The 18,494-nt window shown below is 40.5% G+C and overlaps 1 protein-coding gene across 1 annotated transcript in view; it reads left to right on the top strand.

The window, feature by feature from the left end:
• The window catches only part of LOC112643708 (zinc finger protein 226), a 40,672-nt gene extending 32,892 nt beyond the window's left edge, over positions 1–7,780 (top strand). Inside the window, exons 6-9 of the mRNA XM_035712523.2 lie at positions 318–359; positions 2,137–2,263; positions 2,883–2,975; positions 5,582–7,780. Of these exons, the coding sequence (XP_035568416.2) occupies positions 318–359; positions 2,137–2,263; positions 2,883–2,975; positions 5,582–7,764 (2,445 nt within the window). The 3' untranslated portion in view covers positions 7,765–7,780. The remainder of the gene's footprint in view (positions 1–317; positions 360–2,136; positions 2,264–2,882; positions 2,976–5,581) is intronic.
• The last annotated feature ends 10,714 nt before the right edge of the window (positions 7,781–18,494 follow it).

The raw sequence follows: 18,494 nt of genomic DNA, 5'->3' as shown, positions 1-18,494 counted from the left end.
GATTCCAAAGCCCACTCTTAGGGATGTTGTCTCAGTTTATACCCTACCCAAAATAAAAATTGCTACCCCAGAAGCTACAGATGCAATGGGATAGGGCTGTTTATGTGGTCAGGCACGTTGTTTCTTGAGCTACTACTAAAAGGGATCAGGGGATATCTGGTATACTGGCTGCGTTCTGCTCATGGGGCCACGTTCACCTGTACCATCCCAAGGAATGGGTACCTTTCCTAATTCACAAGGAGCCATCCTATAGGTTAATGATGTCCTTGACCAGTTTCCATTGACTTCTTTCTCCTTTTCCCAGTCTGTCTCTCTAGGATTCTGTTTCCCTGGAAGGAAAGAATATGAGCATGTTCAAGGTGAGTAGGGTTTGCCTTTCATGCTATTTTTTTTTTAATTTTTTTAAAATTTATTTATGATAGTCACACACACACAGAGAGAGAGAGAGAGAGAGGCAGAGACACAGGCAGAGGGAGAAGCAGGCTCCATGCACCGGGAGCCCGACATGGGACTCGATCCCGGGTCTCCAGGATCACGCCCTGGGCCAAAGGCAGGCGCCAAACCGCTGCGCCACCCAGGGATCCCTGTAATATTATTTATTATATTTCTGTGCTGTACTTTTCATCCCTGTGACTTATTTTATAACTGGGAGTTTGTACTTTTTTTCCCTTTCACCTACTTTGTCAATCCCCCAACCCCATAACATACAACTTAAATTTTTTTTTCATTTAATACTACGCAGCACTTTTTAAAAAGATTTTATTTATTTGTTTTGTATTAGGTAATCTATACACCCAGCATGTGCTCAAACTTACTATTCCCAAGATCAAGAGTCACGTGTTTAACTCACTGAGCAGGCCAGGCGCCCCATTCTGATATAACAGTTTTCATCACTGTGCCATATTCTTTTCAAATGTATATACCTATTTTTTTAAACGATTCTCATAGACATTTAGTTTAGGATTTTTACTGTGTTAGGAACACTACAGTGATAGTTTTCCTGATTTAACCTATTTCTTAAAAACAGTTCTGAAAATTACTGCCCTTTATTGTTCTTAATATACCAGGTATTCACAATTGAAGAGGCAGGTTGTATATCTGGTGCATTGGATGTTTTTTAGTAGGATATTTAAATATGGCACAGTCCGTCAAGATCAGACTTCAGCTTCACAAGAAAAGATATTGTTAGGATCTTCCTAATTATATGAGCTAGATTCTGTCTTTCTCATGCCTGAGTCACAAACCCTATGTGTATTTTATTTACTGGTTCTTTCTTCTTAGTGTTTTTTTTTTAAAGTAATATGTAACCTTAGTTTAAAAAATCCAGTGGTACTAAAGGACTTGTCACTCACTGCATTGATGCTTCAGAGGAATTTTATGAAGAAGTGCTTGGTTTTATCTTCATTTGAAATATAAAGACAAGGGGTTGTGAAAAAGACATCTGCTTAAATTGACACAGAACACCAGAGATCGGGAGGCAGAGTATGGTATTCAAGTGAAGACAGATATAGGAAGAGGGATAATTTTTCATTCAGGGACCTGGCATGCCCTTTTGGTTTGTTTCCACACAGAACGCTCCTCCTCACCTGGTTTCCACCTTAGTGGGAAGGCAGATGCTGTCAAACAATGCTGGGACTAAACTGTTAAATGTTTCTGGGGTAATTGGCAATGTTATTACAAGTAAAACCTTTTTAGTTTAGGATGCAGCTGTTAGAATTCTAGGGAGTTTGCTTATTACTGTGCTTACTAAGAGGGTGAGGTAAATAGAGCTTTCTTTTCCATAGCAGCACTTTTTTTTTAAGATGTTATTTATTATTCATGAGTGACATAGAGAGGCAGACACAGGCAGAGGGAGAAGCAGGCTCCCCCTGGGGAGCCTGATGTGGGACTCAGTCCCAGGACTCCAGGATCAGGACCTAAGCCAAAGGCAAATGCTCAACCACTGAGCCAGCCAGGTGCCCCTCCACAGCAGCACTTTTGATGAGGCTGAGGAAAATCGGGGTGTGGCATCGGCAGGAGAGAAGGGCTGGGAAATCTACAGATCACTCAGGGGCCAGAGCTCCTTCCCACCCATCTTTCCCACCTCTCACAGTAGACATTGGTGCATAAGATTGAAGTTATATGTGTTTGTTGTAGGAGGCGGTGACATTCAACGATGTGGCTGTGGCCTTCACAGAGGAGGAGCTGGGACTGCTGGACTCTGCACAGAGAAAGCTGTACCAGGATGTCATGTTAGAAAACTTCAGGAACCTAGTCTCTGTGGGTGAGGACATCCTTCCTCTGGAGGATCTTTGTGAGCTTGGGGTTTAAGGCTTTGGGGCTCCTGAAATGGATCCCTGAGTTTGGGGATTGGACTTTTGCAATCCTATAAGACACAGGATACTTCTGGTCTTTCTGAACAGGCTTTTTCAGGTCTTTTTCATTTGGGTTCTGTAAAAGACTATATAAATGGATAGTATACTGCTATACCTTGTCTATTCGATTTTAGATTTCATTACTATTGCATTAGTGAATTATAAAACTGATGTATTGAGTTTTCTGAGCAATTTTGAATGAAATAAGGGTAAAGAATATCAGAGCTTCTTAGGACACATTGTAGAAAAACTGGCTGATTGCACGAGTGTGTGAGGGCCAGTGGGAGGAGATTTAGGGAAAACAGACGTGGGCTAGAAATAGGTCATTCAGACTTTGTTTTGGTAATACATATCTCTCTGTATGTAGTTGGGTGATGGAAGTAAATGCTATTTCTTCAGTGGGTCGTGATTAAAAAAAAGTTTGAAAAACATTCTTCTGATAGCTTGAATGTGCAGTTGGAACTCCAGTCTCCGGTAAATTTTAGTTCTAGCATGTTAATTTTAACTCCTGACTTTCCATGTTCTCAGGACATCAACCCTTTAAACGAGATAAATGGCAAATAGAAAGAGAAGAGAAGCTTTGGCTGATGAAGACAACAACCCAGATAGAGAGAAATGTGGGTAAGAACCAAGCAGCTGTGAGTTGTCACAGTTACCTGTCCCATTTGTTCAGTTTCTCGCCACCTGTGTGCTGTCACTTATGTCCCAGGTTGCCAGACCTCTTTCCTGGATTGTTGCAACAGTCTTTGGTGCTCCCACCCTTCTCCTACGGTCTCTTCCTTATGTAAGATTATGTTAATCTTCTGTTCAAAAGTCTCTCATGACTTCTTTTACTTACAGTAAAAACCACTTAAAGCAGCTACTAGATAGTCCTCTGTGGTCTGCTGTTCATCCCCCACTGCTTGTCAGTACATCTGTCCTCCCTCTTGCTATGTCTTTTCTGCCTACATTGTCCTTCCTGCCGTTTCTCAGACCTTCAAAGGAAGCTTCTGCCTCAGAGCCTTTCACCTGTTCTCTCTGCCTGGAATACTCTTGCCTTTAACCTTCCAGGCCTCTTCTTTACTTCTTTCAGGTCACTCAGTTCTACTCTCATGAGGGATCTGACCACCCTGTTGAAAATGCTGTTCTCTTGCCTTTCTGTGCCCTCCCTGCCTTATTTTGTGTCAAAGCACTGATCTTCACCTCAAACATATTTTTGTTCATTTGTTTATTATCATACTCCCCTCACTGGAGTGTAATCTTCATGAATGGGGGAGTTTTGTCTCTTTTGTTTCTTGTTCACTGTCCTCAGTGCTTAGAATAGTCCTGGTTCATTCATGACAGGGGCTCTGTAAATATTTGTTGAGTAAACATGAATGAGTTTATGTATAGGAAAACCTACCCTCCACAGAAATAACTAATAGGTAGTGAACAGATTGATGTGAATAAAGGATATTGCAAAATATTTTTTGTCTTTAAATGAATTTCTAACCTAATTCTAGTTTCTCAAATGCCTGTGGTGTGTGTGTGTGTGTGTGTGTGTGTGTGTGTGTTCGCCTTTCTGTACAAGTTGGTCTATACCAGCTCATCCAGAGACCAGTATAGAACCTCTGGCATTGTTTGTTTTTTTTTTTTTTAAGATTTTATTTTTATTATTTATTCATGATAGACAGAGAGAGAGAGAGGCAGAGACACAGGCAGAAGGAGAAGCAGGCTCCATGCAGGGAGCCTGACGTGGGACTCTATCCCGGGACTCCAGGATTGCGCCCTGGGCCAAAGGCAGGCGCCAAACCTCTGAGCCACCCAAGGATCCCCTGGCATTGTTTTTATAACCAAAATGAACACCATTCTTCCCCTGTGGCTTTCCATTAGTAGCAGAGCATATTCATTTGGGGTGGAAATTTTTTTTGATTGTGGATTCTTCTGTCCCCTTTTATTAGGCAGCTCCCTCAGAGAAGAGAAGAAATTCAGTTTCCATACCTCTGTCAGGGAATGAAAAGGTCTCAGAAAATAGCCAGCTTGTGAGTTAGCCTTTCCCTTAAAAGATTTGCCCACCTGCATCCCATTTGCTTCTTACAAAATCCACATGTATAATTTACATTGTTACTTCAGGCATTGTGTTTGTGTATAGATTCAAATATACGACTTTTGAAGGCATTTCATATAATGACAGCTTTACTGCTTGTAATGATTCACTAATCATTAGTTTCTAGTCTGTTTCTTCTAAATATTATAAGCTATGGAATTTATTTCCCAGCTCACTAATAAACTGCATTCTTCACTTTGAAAGTCATTCTTGTTGACGGCCTGTATATCTATATCCCAAAATTTTCCACACTATTTTCAAAGAGACAGCATTCTTCCCTGGCTTCTAAATTTGACTCCTATTGGGGAGTTGAGGATATTTAGACCTTACAAAACCCTCAGAAGGATCTAGTACACAGGTCTTCATGCTTTTATTTCTTTAGCACCCTTAATTTTCTCATCAATACCCCCTTGGTGTACTGCTGCCTCTGATGCAACCTTTTGGCTTCTTTAGCAAACTGTATTCTCCCGTCCTTGTCCTAGTTCAGATACCTTACTTGCAAACACTTTTGCTACTCTGATTTGTTTACACTTAAACTGGGATTTAGAATTCTAGATATTCTCAGACATCACACTGGGTTTCATCTATGCATGCACTTTTTGAGCACCTACTAACTGCTAGGCATGTTAAAAGCTGAAAAGGTGTCAACACTGCAAAATTCTTGTCCTTACTGATTTTGTACTGTGGTAGGAAAGACATGATTTTTGAAAAATGACTTAAAATGGTATGTCAGATGGCACTAATTTTTGTTTCAGATGGATTTCATTAATGCTCTGTGGTTGGGAGTTTAATGGACTACCTCTTGGTTTCTTTTTTTTTTTTTAAAGGTTTTTATTTATTCATAGAGACACAGAGAGAGAGGCGCAGACACACACAGGCAGAGGGAGAAGCAAGCTCCATGCAGAGAGCCCGATGTGGGACTCGATCCTGGGTCTCCAGGATCACGCCCTGGGCTGCAGGCAGCGCTAAACCGCTGCGCCACTGGGGCTGCCCTACCTCTTGGTTTCTATCAGTATTTAAGCCAGAGTATTTCACATGTGGTGGAAAAGAAGCTGAATCATCCTGAGGTTCATTAAATTCTCATACTGTGTCCTAAGTGTGAAATCTTGACTCTTTGAACAAAGTTTTTGGTTGTCCACATCTCTGAATTCTGTCCCTATAGGAGGAAACAATCAGGATGAGCTGAGGAATTTTCAAGACAAAGGACCACATGAAGAGCTGTCCTGCTGGCAAATCTGGCAACACATTGCAAATGACCTAACCAGATGTCAAAACTCCATGATAAATAGTTCTGAGTTTCACAAACAAGGTGATTCCCCCTGCCAGCTTGGGGCAGAACTCTCTATTCAGATTTCTGAGGAGGAGAACTGTGGGCTAAATTGTAAAGTGGATGGTCCTAATCGTACTGAAAACTCAGACTTTGCAATTTTGAGAGTCCAGGACTCATGGAGGAAAACTTTGACTGAATCACAGAGTTACCGGAATAGATATCAGCAGATTTCCATGAAAAATAAGCTGTGTCGGTGTAAACAGAATATTGATGTTGTCAGTTGGATTTCACATCACCTTGATCATGGGATACACAGAAGTGACAAATCTTACAGCCATGATGATTGTCAGAAAGGCAGCATGAAGGTTTCAGCATTAGACCAGGAGAGTATGATCCACATGAGACAAAAACCTTACCAGTGTAATGAATGTGAAAAAACCTTCAGTGATCTCTCCACCTTTGATCTTCATCAGCAGTTACACTCAAAAGCAAAGTCCCATATGTGTAGTGAGTGTGGAAAAGGCTTCCGTTATAGCTCAGTTCTTCGTATTCATCAGAGAGTTCACATGGGAGAGAAAGGCCATAAGTGTGGTGAGTGTGGTGAGGAATTCAGTCAGAGCTCACTTCTACAAACCCATCAGAAAGTCCACACTGTAGAGAAGCCTTTCAAATGTGAGGAGTGTGGGAAAGGCTTTGTTCGTAGATCAGCACTTACTGTTCATTGCAAAGTCCACACAGGAGAGAAACCTTATAATTGTGAGGAATGTGGGAGGGCCTTCAGTCAAGCCTCTCATCTTCAGGACCATCAGAGGGTCCACACTGGGGAGAAACCATTCAGATGTGATGCATGTGGTAAAAGCTTCAGTCGGAATTCACATCTTCAGTCCCACCAGAGAGTCCATACAGGAGAGAAACCATATAAATGTGAAGAATGTGGGAAGGGCTTCATTTGTAGCTCAAATCTATACATTCACCAGAGGGTACACACAGGAGAAAAACCGTACAAATGTGAGGAGTGTGGTAAAGGCTTTAGTCGACCTTCAAGTCTTCAGGCCCATCAGGGTGTTCATACTGGAGAGAAATCCTACATATGTAATGTGTGTGGTAAAGGCTTTACTCTGAGTTCAAATCTTCAGGCACATCAGAGAGTCCACACAGGAGAGAAACCATACAAATGCGATGAGTGTGGGAAGAGCTTCAGGAGGAACTCCCATTATCAAGTTCATCTAGTAGTCCACACAGGGGAGAAACCCTATAAATGTGAGGTATGTGGGAAGGGCTTCAGTCAGAGTTCATATCTTCAAATCCATCTGAAGGCGCACAGCATAGAGAAACCTTACAAGTGTGAGGAGTGTGGGCAGGGCTTCAATCAGAGTTCCCGACTTCAGATTCACCAGCTGATCCACACTGGTGAGAAGCCATACAAATGTGAAGAGTGTGGAAAGGGATTCAGTCGTCGAGCAGATCTCAAAATTCATTGCAGAATCCACACAGGAGAGAAACCATATAATTGTGAGGAGTGTGGGAAAGTATTCAGGCAGGCCTCAAATCTTCTGGCCCATCAGAGAGTCCACAGTGGAGAGAAACCATTCAAATGTGAAGAGTGTGGGAAGAGCTTTGGTCGCAGTTCACACCTTCAAGCCCATCAAAAAGTCCACACAGGAGAAAAGCCGTACAAATGTGAGGAGTGCGGGAAGGGCTTCAAGTGGAGCTTGAATCTTGACATGCATCAGAGGGTCCACACAGGAGAGAAACCCTACAAGTGTGGGGAGTGTGGTAAGCACTTCAGTCAGGCCTCGAGTCTTCAGCTTCATCAGAGTGTCCACACTGGAGAGAAACCATACAAGTGTGACGTGTGTGGGAAGGTCTTCAGTCGCTCTTCACAGCTACAATCTCATCAGAGAGTTCACACAGGAGAGAAACCTTACAAGTGTGAGACATGTGGTAAGAGCTTCAGCTGGCGATCAAATCTTACCATTCATCACAGAATCCATGCTGGTGATAAATCCTATAAAAGTAACAGGAGTGGTAAGAACATCATAGAGTCCACACAGGAAAATAGTTCTATAAAATGATTTTTTTTAAAGAAAACTCAAGTGTCATGTGAATTCTTCCAACATGAAGTTCAAAAGGAAAAATCTTTTGTTTCATGAAAGTCAGTGTTTGAGCCACAGGTTAACATATCCCAATAGGAGGCCACACAGCAGAGAACACTTGTAAGTGGCATAGTAAGGTCCAGTTTGAACTTTGACCTTTATTAAATACTACTCAGGGGAGAGGCTTTGGAAAGTATGAGTTTTATCAGGCCTTATATAAAAATATAATGGACATACTAGAATGCCCATTAGAATGTAAGCTCCATAAATGCAGAGACTTGTTCTGAACCTACATAGTCTTAACATTGCCAGGTACTTGGGAAGTGCTCAATATTTGTTAATAAGTAAGGAAAATGTAGACTTGAAAATAGTGTTGAGATCACCTCTGGAATTTCATAAAAAAATTGTATTCAGAACTGGTAACCTAAATGTGGCCTTAGTAAAATTAATTCAGGGAGACACACTTGAAATGTGAGAAAACTACTCAGTACTGCAATCTGTCATAGTAATCTGGCATTACTTTGTTGTGATGAGCTCCTGTCTTCCCCAGCTTCTTATCAAGTTGGGTCTTATCATCTTGGACTTTGAACTTAGACTGCATACAATCAGTGGAACACCAGATAGTTATCTTTTTGTGACAGCATAGATTGAAAAATTGATTGCTAATCCTACAATAAGCCGTTACACTATTGATTTTTATTCTCAAGAATGTCAAGGCAGGAGTTTAAGTGTCACAAAGTTATACTAATGACAAACATTTCTTAGTAAATGGTGAATTGATCATTGGTTGATCATTGGTCATTCTCCACCTTTCCATCCAGATTTTGATGTGATTGCTTTTTAAGGATTTTAGCATTACTTTCATAAAAATTTCTTAGGTAGAGAGACTGAAGTAAATTATTGTTGTCAGGCTCTCTCTACCCTCTTATTTCTTCCTCTCCCCAGCCTGAGAAAGGGGAAACAATTATCTGTTGGAATTTGGTAATTTTATCAAGCACATTGATTACTGAGCATGACTGACTTTCACACTTTTTCCTAGCAGTGGATTGAATAATTGCTTTTTGGTTTGTTTGTGTAGAGTCCCAAGCAGGCTCCACACTCAGTGCGGAGCCTGACACTGGGCTTGATCTTATGACCCTGACATCATGACCTAGCTGAAATCAAGAGTTGGATGCTTAAGTGAGCCACCCAGGTGCCCCAGTTAATTGCTTTTTGAAGTTGATCAGTTACATATCAAAATACAGAATGTGGAATCCCTTTGATCTGGAGGTGATAGAATAAGAATTCATGATTAGGAGATTCAAATAGCACATTCAGTAGCACGTTAATGCTGTTAACTAAATTTTAAAAAGTGGAAATATGTTTAGTGATAGGAATTTATATAACTTGATAAACGTGCAGTAACATTAATTAAAATCATGGCTAAGACTTGAGACAAGAAGGTAACAGTTTAAGGTAGTTTAGGGATGTCAAATATCTTAAACGTGTGTCTGAATGTGTTAATGCATTCAGTCATGTGAAGGAATATATAAACAGTGGCAAGATTTTCAGGGATTTTTACATATTTAATTCAGAGTTTTTATTGAGCATCGGTTTTATAGTAAAATACTGTTATTTTACAGTAGCAGTAAACTATGTAAAATATGATTTTAAAAGTTTCTGAGAACATACCCTTATGTAGTAAGAAATCCTATCATGTGGCATAAAAGACCAAAATTAAGGAGCAGAACTCTGGAAATCAGTTGTAAGAAGAAACAAGTTTCCATGGTCATTCAAAGACAGATACATTAGTAATTATATACCTTTAACTAATGTATTTTAAGTTTAAGCATAAATCCATGTTATACTAATCCAATTATACTAGAAGGTTCTAGTATAATTCCAACACTGGAAATTTATCCTCGTTATTATCAGACTTCATTTCTAGGTGTATAAATATCCCAGAGTACGGGCTGGTCCTTTCCAGTGCTTGGTCTGATTAGGGAAGTAGCTGGGTCTTTCCAGACACTGTGGCCCAGAGAACCTTGAGCTGTGGGAGAAAAGGAATGATGAGAAAATTGTTTACCAGGTAGCCAAGTGGGCAAATCTTGAAGATGGAGAATAAAAGTTCATATGTTTTGAGGTAAAATTTAACAGATTTCCTAAGGAAAAGATAAACATAAGGGAGCATCTAGCATGTTGGGAACAAGCTTTTGAGCAAGTTTGAATACCATTTCCTACTTCATCATTTCACTAATGTTTAATGGTTCTGTAGTTAATGGGCTTTACTCAGCAAAGGATGAATATAATATAATGTGAAGGCAGGTTTCCAAAGTTGACTTTTGGACCCCACCTTCACATGCTATCTCAAATTGCATTAGATGTGGGAAATCCTATTCCCTTCATGTTTAGTTTTGTTTAGTAGGTACCAGGGTAGCCCATCAACTCTCAAGGTAATTTGTAGTTTAGTGGGTTAAACCAAAAGTTAGCAAGCTATGCCAGTGGGCCAAATGTGGCCCACTGCTCTTAAAGCTTTATTACTGCCCATTCAATTATGTATCTCTGGCTGTTTTCTCAGTTGCAGTGACAGAATTTAGTACTTGGGACAAACATTGGCCCACAAAACCTAAAATACTTTCTGGCCCTTTACAGAAAATGCCTCCTGGTCCCTGTGTTAAGCTAGAAAGATTTGTATCCCATAGCTGGAAAGACCACAAGTAGAGCAGAACTTAAACCGGGTTCAGTCAGTATTTCAGAATGCGTTCCTTTTGATTCTTGTATCTGCCCTTCTGGTTGATCTTGTTCTTTAGGTTGGTCCAAAGATGATGTAACCATAGGGACTGTTTCTTCACAACTAGTGAAAGAACTAGTCTTTGATTTGTAATTTTGGGTAGTTTACTACTCTGTCCCTGTATGCATTCCTCTGACCTTGACTCCCATCTACACCAAAGATCAAACCTCTAACTGTATCCAGTTCCATTGGCTATTGTAGGCCATTCAGTTTCAACTCCCACTTGACACCATGGGCTCACACTCTGGCCTCTGGGGGATTTTCCTATCTTCATCTTGAACTTGGCTGCATATTAATACTTTTAATAAAAAGAGAACCCAAAGTCAAATTCAGTCAGCAGCTGACTGATAACACATCTATTTACAACCTTGTAGATTCTATTATAGGGCATCAAAGGGAAGGAATAGAAGCCTGAGAAATTGAGGCAGGAATATATGGACGGATTTCAACAAAGCTGAGGCCTTTGACTTCTATATAGGTGAGTCTCCTTTGCCATTAGGAGGAAGCATTTTACTCTGCTCTGACATACTCCCCTTTTGCCTGAAGAACCTGTAATGATTTCCCCCAAGATGGTTTCCTGGCAGGAAACTAGATCCTCTGGTGAGCTTTTCTTATTCTGATCTGAGTTAACATGAGAGTGTGGCCAATTCCATGAGTCCATTCCCATTTCCAGAGTATCTTTTTTTTTTAATTTTTTATTTATTTATGATAGTCACACACACACAGAGAGAGAGAGGCAGAGACACAGGCAGAGGGAGAAGCAGGCTCCATGCACCGGGAGCCCGACGTGGGATTCGATCCCGGGTCTCCAGGATCACGCCCTGGGCCAAAGGCAGGCGCCAAACCGCTGCGCCACCCAGGGATCCCCCATTTCCAGAGTATCTTAAAGGTCAGGCTGGGTCCTCTTGAAAGAGTCTGATATACTGCCAAAACTATACCACAAATTGTTCTAGACTTCCTCAAAGTGATAGCTATATTTTATGGAGGTTGTACATTAGGTAAGTGGAAATAACCAGAATATAAGGGATGACCAGACACAAGATGACATTAACTCCTGGAACCTCAAATGCATTGTGCCCAGCAATTAGTAGTGGGGCTTACAAACAATGAATAATTAATGGGATGCTTTTGCTCAGGTCCCTATATGGTGGTCTGAATGGATGCTTGCACCCATTGTATGGTTATTTTCCAAGTTCCAAAAAGCAGAGTGGCAATAGAAATACCCAACTACTAGCAGAATTCTCACATTGGTTCCTTCACCCATGAAACAAGGGCTATTTTGATAAGAAAGGACAAATAAACACTAACTGCCTTTCTATTTTTATGTACCCAAATAGAAAACCAAAAGTGTGCCTGAGTGGCTCAGTTGGTTAAGCATCTGCCTTTGGCTCAGGTCCTGGGATTGAGTCCTGTATTGGATGGGCTCCCTGCTCTGCTCTCCCTCTGCCTCTGCCTCTCTCTGTCTCTCATGAATAAATAAAAATCTTTAAAAAAAAGAATAGAAAACCAAAAGCAATACCGTATTCTTTAAGGAGTTCTAGTGATTAGTGCCATTAGCAGTATCTTGAAAGTCATAGGAGTCGTGTTTTCTATCGTATCCCTCTTCAGTGTACTCATTTGATTTGTGCAGGAGACAGGTGAATCTTGGGGAATGATATGGGATTATTGTAAATTTAATTAGGACTTGACATCACATCACAGCTTCAGATGAGGTTTTACTGGAGCAAATTAACACATCTGCTGGCACCTGATAGGCAACCATGGGGCTAACGTGCCTTTTTTTTTTTTTCTCTACCTGTTCATAAAAATCTTCCAAGGAAGTTTGGTTTGGTTTCATCTGGTAGGATTATTGATAAACTTTTATGTCCCCAGGTCAGAGCTACTCCAGCTTCCCAATCTTCACTCACACTTTAGTCTAGGAATTGGCAAACTATGGTCCAACGGCCAAATGTGTCTGCCACTTGTTTTTGTTTTGCTTTGTTTTTAATTTTATTTATTTTTTCATGAGAGAGAGACAGAGACACGGGCAGAGGGAGAAGCAGGCAGAGAGGCCAATGTGGGACTCGATACTGGCACTTCAGGATCACACGCCCAGCCAAAGGCAGACGCCCAACCGCTGAGCCACCTATGCATCCCACCACTTGTGTTTGTAAAATTTTGCTGAAACATAGGCATGACCACTCGTTACATACTGTCTATGGTGCTTTCAGGCTACTATGGCAGAGTTGAGTAGTTGTGATAGATCTGTGCAAAGCCTAAAATATTTACTACCTGGCTCTTTATAGAAATGATTTTATGACCCCAGATATATCTGATTATGTATGAAGTGTCTATGACAGGTATGGACACTGCTTGGATATCACAGCATACATAACATATTTGGGGTTTGGGAGCAAAGTTATGCCATTCTCTGTAGATGATGTTACTCCTGAAAAACAACCTCTGGCTTTTTTGATCCCTAGTTAAAACTAAATATTTGACCACGAGCCAGAAAATTACCATGCAATGATATCATAAATTTGAGTATACCAGTAGCACTTAAACATCAAGTGGAAGTGACTGATGAGACTGGGTTTGGACAGAAGTCACAAAAAGTTGGATGAATAAGTGACTCATTGCCATACTCTGGTTCCTGCTACCATGACTCCCATCTCAAGCCATGCCTGTGGCCTCATGAGGAGTTCTCTGTGATCAGTTGAATGAGAAGGGAAAAATTCGGTACTCTTCTCCATAGAGAACTACACAGCTCCCTGCTAGGAATTTGGTTACACAAGACTATTTCCACCATAGAAGGGACAACACATTGCTTTCATGGGAGAAAAGTTGCTCTAGATAAGGGGTTGCCTTTCCTGCAGCAGTGCTTCTGCCAAAAGCACTGTATGTGGACCTTATAAAATGTTTTATTCTCCCTCATGGCATCCATCCACCATTGCTTGTGCTCTTATTTAAAAAAAAAAAAAAAAAAGAATTGTAGCAATTGGGTTCATGTTTGCAGAGTTGACTGGTCTTATACCATGCTCCCTGTTAACCATTCTGTTTCAGTAGCTGGATGTGCCTGGATTCTCAGAATTACTACAAACTCTGATATCTCCTTCCACATTGGTGTAAGGTCCTATTTTAAAATTACCTCATCTCTAAAGTCATTGTGACACAGATTTCCTGATGGGACACTGACTAATATTGAACCCTGTAGTGTAAGTGCCTGACATTAAGCTATTGATTACTGAGGCATTCATTTAAAAAGATTCATTTTGAATAGACAGATTTCCAGCAATATGACACAGTTTCTAGCAAAACAACCGGGTAAGGAACTAGGCCATCTATTTCCATGAATTTACCTTTTCAGAAACCATTGGTGACCTAAATAGCTGACTACTTAGGTGACCTGGTCTCCACTTTCCCAGCCTCTAATTGCACTTGTAGGTTTGAAATTAGCCAACAATGAGTGGACCCATGTAAAATCCCAGACATCCCACCCTTGAAGGTAGAGCCTCAGGTGTGAGCTTGTTCTTTCTGTCTCTTTGACCTCACCGTGTGGCCCTTGGCTATGCCATGTTCCCTCCAGAACATGTGAGTTGCACATTTTATTCCTGTTTTTTTTGTTTGTTTGTTTGGTTTTTTGTTTTGTTTTGTTTTGCTGAAGTGTGTTCTGTGATGATAATAAGAACCAACAAGGGCTGATCCAGGCACAACATTGGCCCCAGTGGGGGAAATGTCTGTGGGGCTCTACACAAGTAATACAGAGCCTGGGCCAGTGCCTCAGGCATCCATAGGCAAGAGTATTACCATCAGTAGGCTTGGACGGACACAACAAACCATTTTTTAAATTATTTATTTATTTTTTTAAAGATTTATTTATTCATGAGAGAGAGAGAGAGAAAGAGAGGCAGAGACACAGGCAGAGGGAGAAGCAGGCCCCATGCAGGGAGCCTGATACAGGACTTGATCTCAGGACCCCAGGATCGCACCCTGGGCCAAAGGCAGGCACCAAACCGCTGAACCACCCAGGGATCCCCCAAACCATTTTTTAAAATAAAGATTTTATCTCCCTCTGCTTGTGTCTCTGCCTCTGTGTGTATGTGTGTGTGTGTCTCATGAATAAATAAATAAAATATTTAAAAATAAAGATTTTATTTACTTATTCATGAGACACACACACACACACACACAGAGAGACACAGAGGGAGAAACAGGCTTCCTGTGGGGAGCCCCATGCGGGACTCGATCCCAAGACCCTGGGATCACAACCTGAGCCAAAGGCAGATGCTCAACCACTGAGCCACACAGGTACCCCAACAAATCATTTCTGCTCCTGCTTTTCAGTGACTACCCCTGTCTCAAATGCACTTTCCTAACTTCTATCACCATTGACTGCTTTTCCTTTTGTCTTTACATAAATGGAATTATATTGTATATATTCTTTTTTTAAAAAAATTATTTATTCATCAGAGACACACAGAGAAAGGTATAGACATACGTAGAGGGAGATGCAGGCTCCCTGTGAGGAGCCAGATGTGGATTTTTATCCTGGGAATACAAGATCACGCCCTGAGCTGAAGGCAGACGCTCTATCACTGAGCCACCCAGGGGTCCCTATTGTATATATTCTTTTGTGACCCACTAATTTTGCTCAGTATTCTGTTTTTAAGATTGAACCATATTGCTGTTTATAAGCAATCATTAACTTATTTTGTTACTGCAGAGCAGAGGTAGGCAAACTACATCCTAAGGGCCAAATATATGTATTTTGGGATGTGTATATATAGTGTGCTTATTTTTCTGCTTCCCGGAAATGGAATTCTTAAGTCATGGAGGATACAAATATCTAATTCTAGCAGAAACTGCCAAACACTCTCCAAGTGATTGAACTAACTTATACTCTCACAAGCAAAGTGATAAAAGTTATAGTTGCTCCATATCCTTGCTAATGCTTTGTAGTGTCATATGTTTTAATTTTTTTTTGTTTTTTTTGTTTTTTGTTTTTTTTTTTGTTTTAATTTTTAAATTAAAAAGTTGTTTTGGTGGGGATCTCTGGGTGGCGCAGCGGTTTGGCGCCTGCCTTTGGCCCAGGGCGCGATCCTGGAGACCCGGGATCGAATCCCACATCGGGCTCCCGGTGCATGGAGCCTGCTTCTCCCTCTGCCTATGTCTCTGCCTCTCTCTCTTTCTCTCTCTGTGACTATCATAAATAAATAAAAAATTAAAAAAAAAAGTTGTTTTGGTCATGTTGGTATGTGGAGAGTGGTATCTCACTGAGGTTTCCCATTATTACTGATAACGAATGCAGTTGAGCAAATTGAGGACCTATTTAAAGGCTTATTGTACATCTGTATATCCTCCTTTATGCACTATGTGTTCAAGTGATTTGTGGACTTTTCTCTTGAGCTGTCAGTCTTATTCTTGGATTTACAGGATTTCTTAATATTGTCCTGAAAATCTTTCCTTATGGTACCTTTCAATGAACAATCATGCTTTAAGTTTTACATAGTTTTTTTTTAGTGATTTTTAGAAATGTTTGCCTATCACAAAGTCATGAAGATATTTAATGTGTTTATTATTTTAAAAAATTAAAATTTTTTTATTTACTTGAGAGAGAGGAGAGAGTGAGAAAGAGCATGAGTAGAGGGGAGGGGAGGGGCAGAGGGAAAGGAATAAGCAGACTCCCCACACACACACTGAGTGGGGAGCCCAATGTGGGGCTCGGTCTCAGGACATTGAGATCATGACCTGCACCGAAGGCAGACACTTAACCGACTAAGCTACCCAGGCACCCCTTATTTTTTTATGAAGATATTTTAGTAGCTCTTTTAAAAATCTTTTAAGATCCACATTTCATTTCATATTGGTGTTTGTATACAGATCAAGATTATTTTTCCATATGACTATACAAGGACCTAGCCTCACTTCTTGAAAAGAGTGTACTTTCCTCATTATTCTTGTCATCTTTGTCATATATCAAGGGACTGGACATGTTTGAATCTGCTTCTGAACCTTGTATTGTCTACTTCTCATCTATTCATATATTGTTGCATATGTAATACACCGTTTTATTATTGTAAACTCATAAAAGGTCTTGATATCTTGTAGTATAAATCCACCCCTTTCTATTTTCTTTTAGATGGTCTTGGTTATTATTAACTGTTACTTTTCCTTATAAATTATAGAATCATGTGCATCTGGCTGGCTCAGTTGATAGAGCATGTGACTCTTGACCTTGGGGTTGTGAATTCGAGTCCCATGTTGGGTGTAGAGACTTTTTAAAGAAAGATTTTACTTATTTATGAGAAAGAGAGAGAGAGAGGCAGAGACACAGGCAGAGGGAGAAGCAGGCTCCATGCAGGGAGCCGGAGGTGGGACTAAATCCTGCAACCCCAGGGTCACACTCTGAGACAAAGGCAAACACTCAACCACTGAGCCACCCAGGCATCCCTAGAGATTGCTTTAAAGTTAAAAATATATATTAAAATCAGCTTTTTACTTTACACACACACACACACACACACACAATCTCTTTAGATTTTTGCTAAATATATAGCTCATTCATGGGAGCAGCTTTACAGTATTGAGTTTTCTAATATATGAATAGGACTACATATTTTTAAATTTATCATGGAAGTATAAATGCATGTAAAAAATGCAGATCATAGGTTAATTTTCAACAGTCAAATAACCAGAACCTAACTAAGAAACCAAACTAACACCTGTGATAGCCATGAGTATGCACTTCACAAATATCCTAATGCAAGTGACCAAAGGGTTCCAGTTGCTGTGTTTTAAGATCATTGCTGTATTTGCACTGAAGCCAAATGTCCCAAGTACCACTGCTGGTCAGTAACTAAGTGCAGCAAGGATTCTAATATAGGCCCATTCCTAGAATGTGGGACTCCTCTGTCAGGCAGATAACATTGTCTCTAGGACTTCCAATGAACTTGACTAACTTTTCTAAGATTAGCTAGGTAGACATCTACAGTCATTCCACCCAATCTTCCTTCCCTGTCCTTTACTCAATGTTAGACTTATATCCTAGTCTGGCAGTTATTCCAGCCTCTTCTGCTCACTTTCCATTTTCTCTCACAGTCATTTCCCCTAATAAAATTCTTGCACATTTGTAGACCTGCACTAGCCTATCACCTCATGCCTCACTCAAATCATTGCCCTCCACCTTCACAAAGTAGCCACTATAATTTATAATAGCACAGATTTGTTTTGTGGGTTTTTTAAATTTATGATAGTCACACACACAGAGAGAGAGAGAGAGAGAGAGAGAGAGAGAGAGGCAGAGACACAGGCAGAGGGAGAAGCAGGCTCCATGCACCGGGAGCCCAACGTGGGATTCGATCCTGCCTCTCCAGGATCGTGCCCTGGGCCAAAGGCAGGCGCCAAACCGCTGCGCCACCCAGGGATCCCTGTTTTGTTGTTTTTATACTGTATATAGACTCATAAGATATGTATAGTTTTGTGTTGGCTTCACTCGCTCAACATTATGTCCATGACATTCATCCATACTGTTGGGGGTGAGGGTGAATGTAATTGATTCACTATCATTGCTGTGTATTATTTTAGTGTATAAAATAATTATACACTAATTATACACTTGGTTGTAGATGGTCCTGTCCTTGGCTATTAAAAGTAGTGCTGGTATGAGCATAAAAGGACATGTATGTTGCTGAATATATGGATCTATTTCTTTTGGGAATATTTCTAATGAAAAGGTTATAGGGTAATTTTAATAACTACTTTAGTAGTAGTACTAGAGCTACTCACCTTTAATAGTTATTGCAAAACCTTATTCCAAAGTGGTTATATCAGACTACATTCCTATCTGCAGGATACAAGTATTTACATCTTTGTCAACTTTTCTTTTATTCTTTCTTTTTAATTTTGCCCTTCTGGTTGGAATGTGGTAGAATTTCAAAATAGGGATGCCTGGATGGCTCAG

The sequence above is a fragment of the Canis lupus genome, chromosome 1, assembly GCF_003254725.2.
Source record: "Canis lupus dingo isolate Sandy chromosome 1, ASM325472v2, whole genome shotgun sequence".
In the NCBI taxonomy this organism is placed as follows: domain Eukaryota; kingdom Metazoa; phylum Chordata; class Mammalia; order Carnivora; family Canidae; genus Canis; species Canis lupus.
The sequence above is the reverse complement of the archived record's forward strand: the minus strand, read 5'-3'. Positions and strand labels throughout refer to the sequence as shown.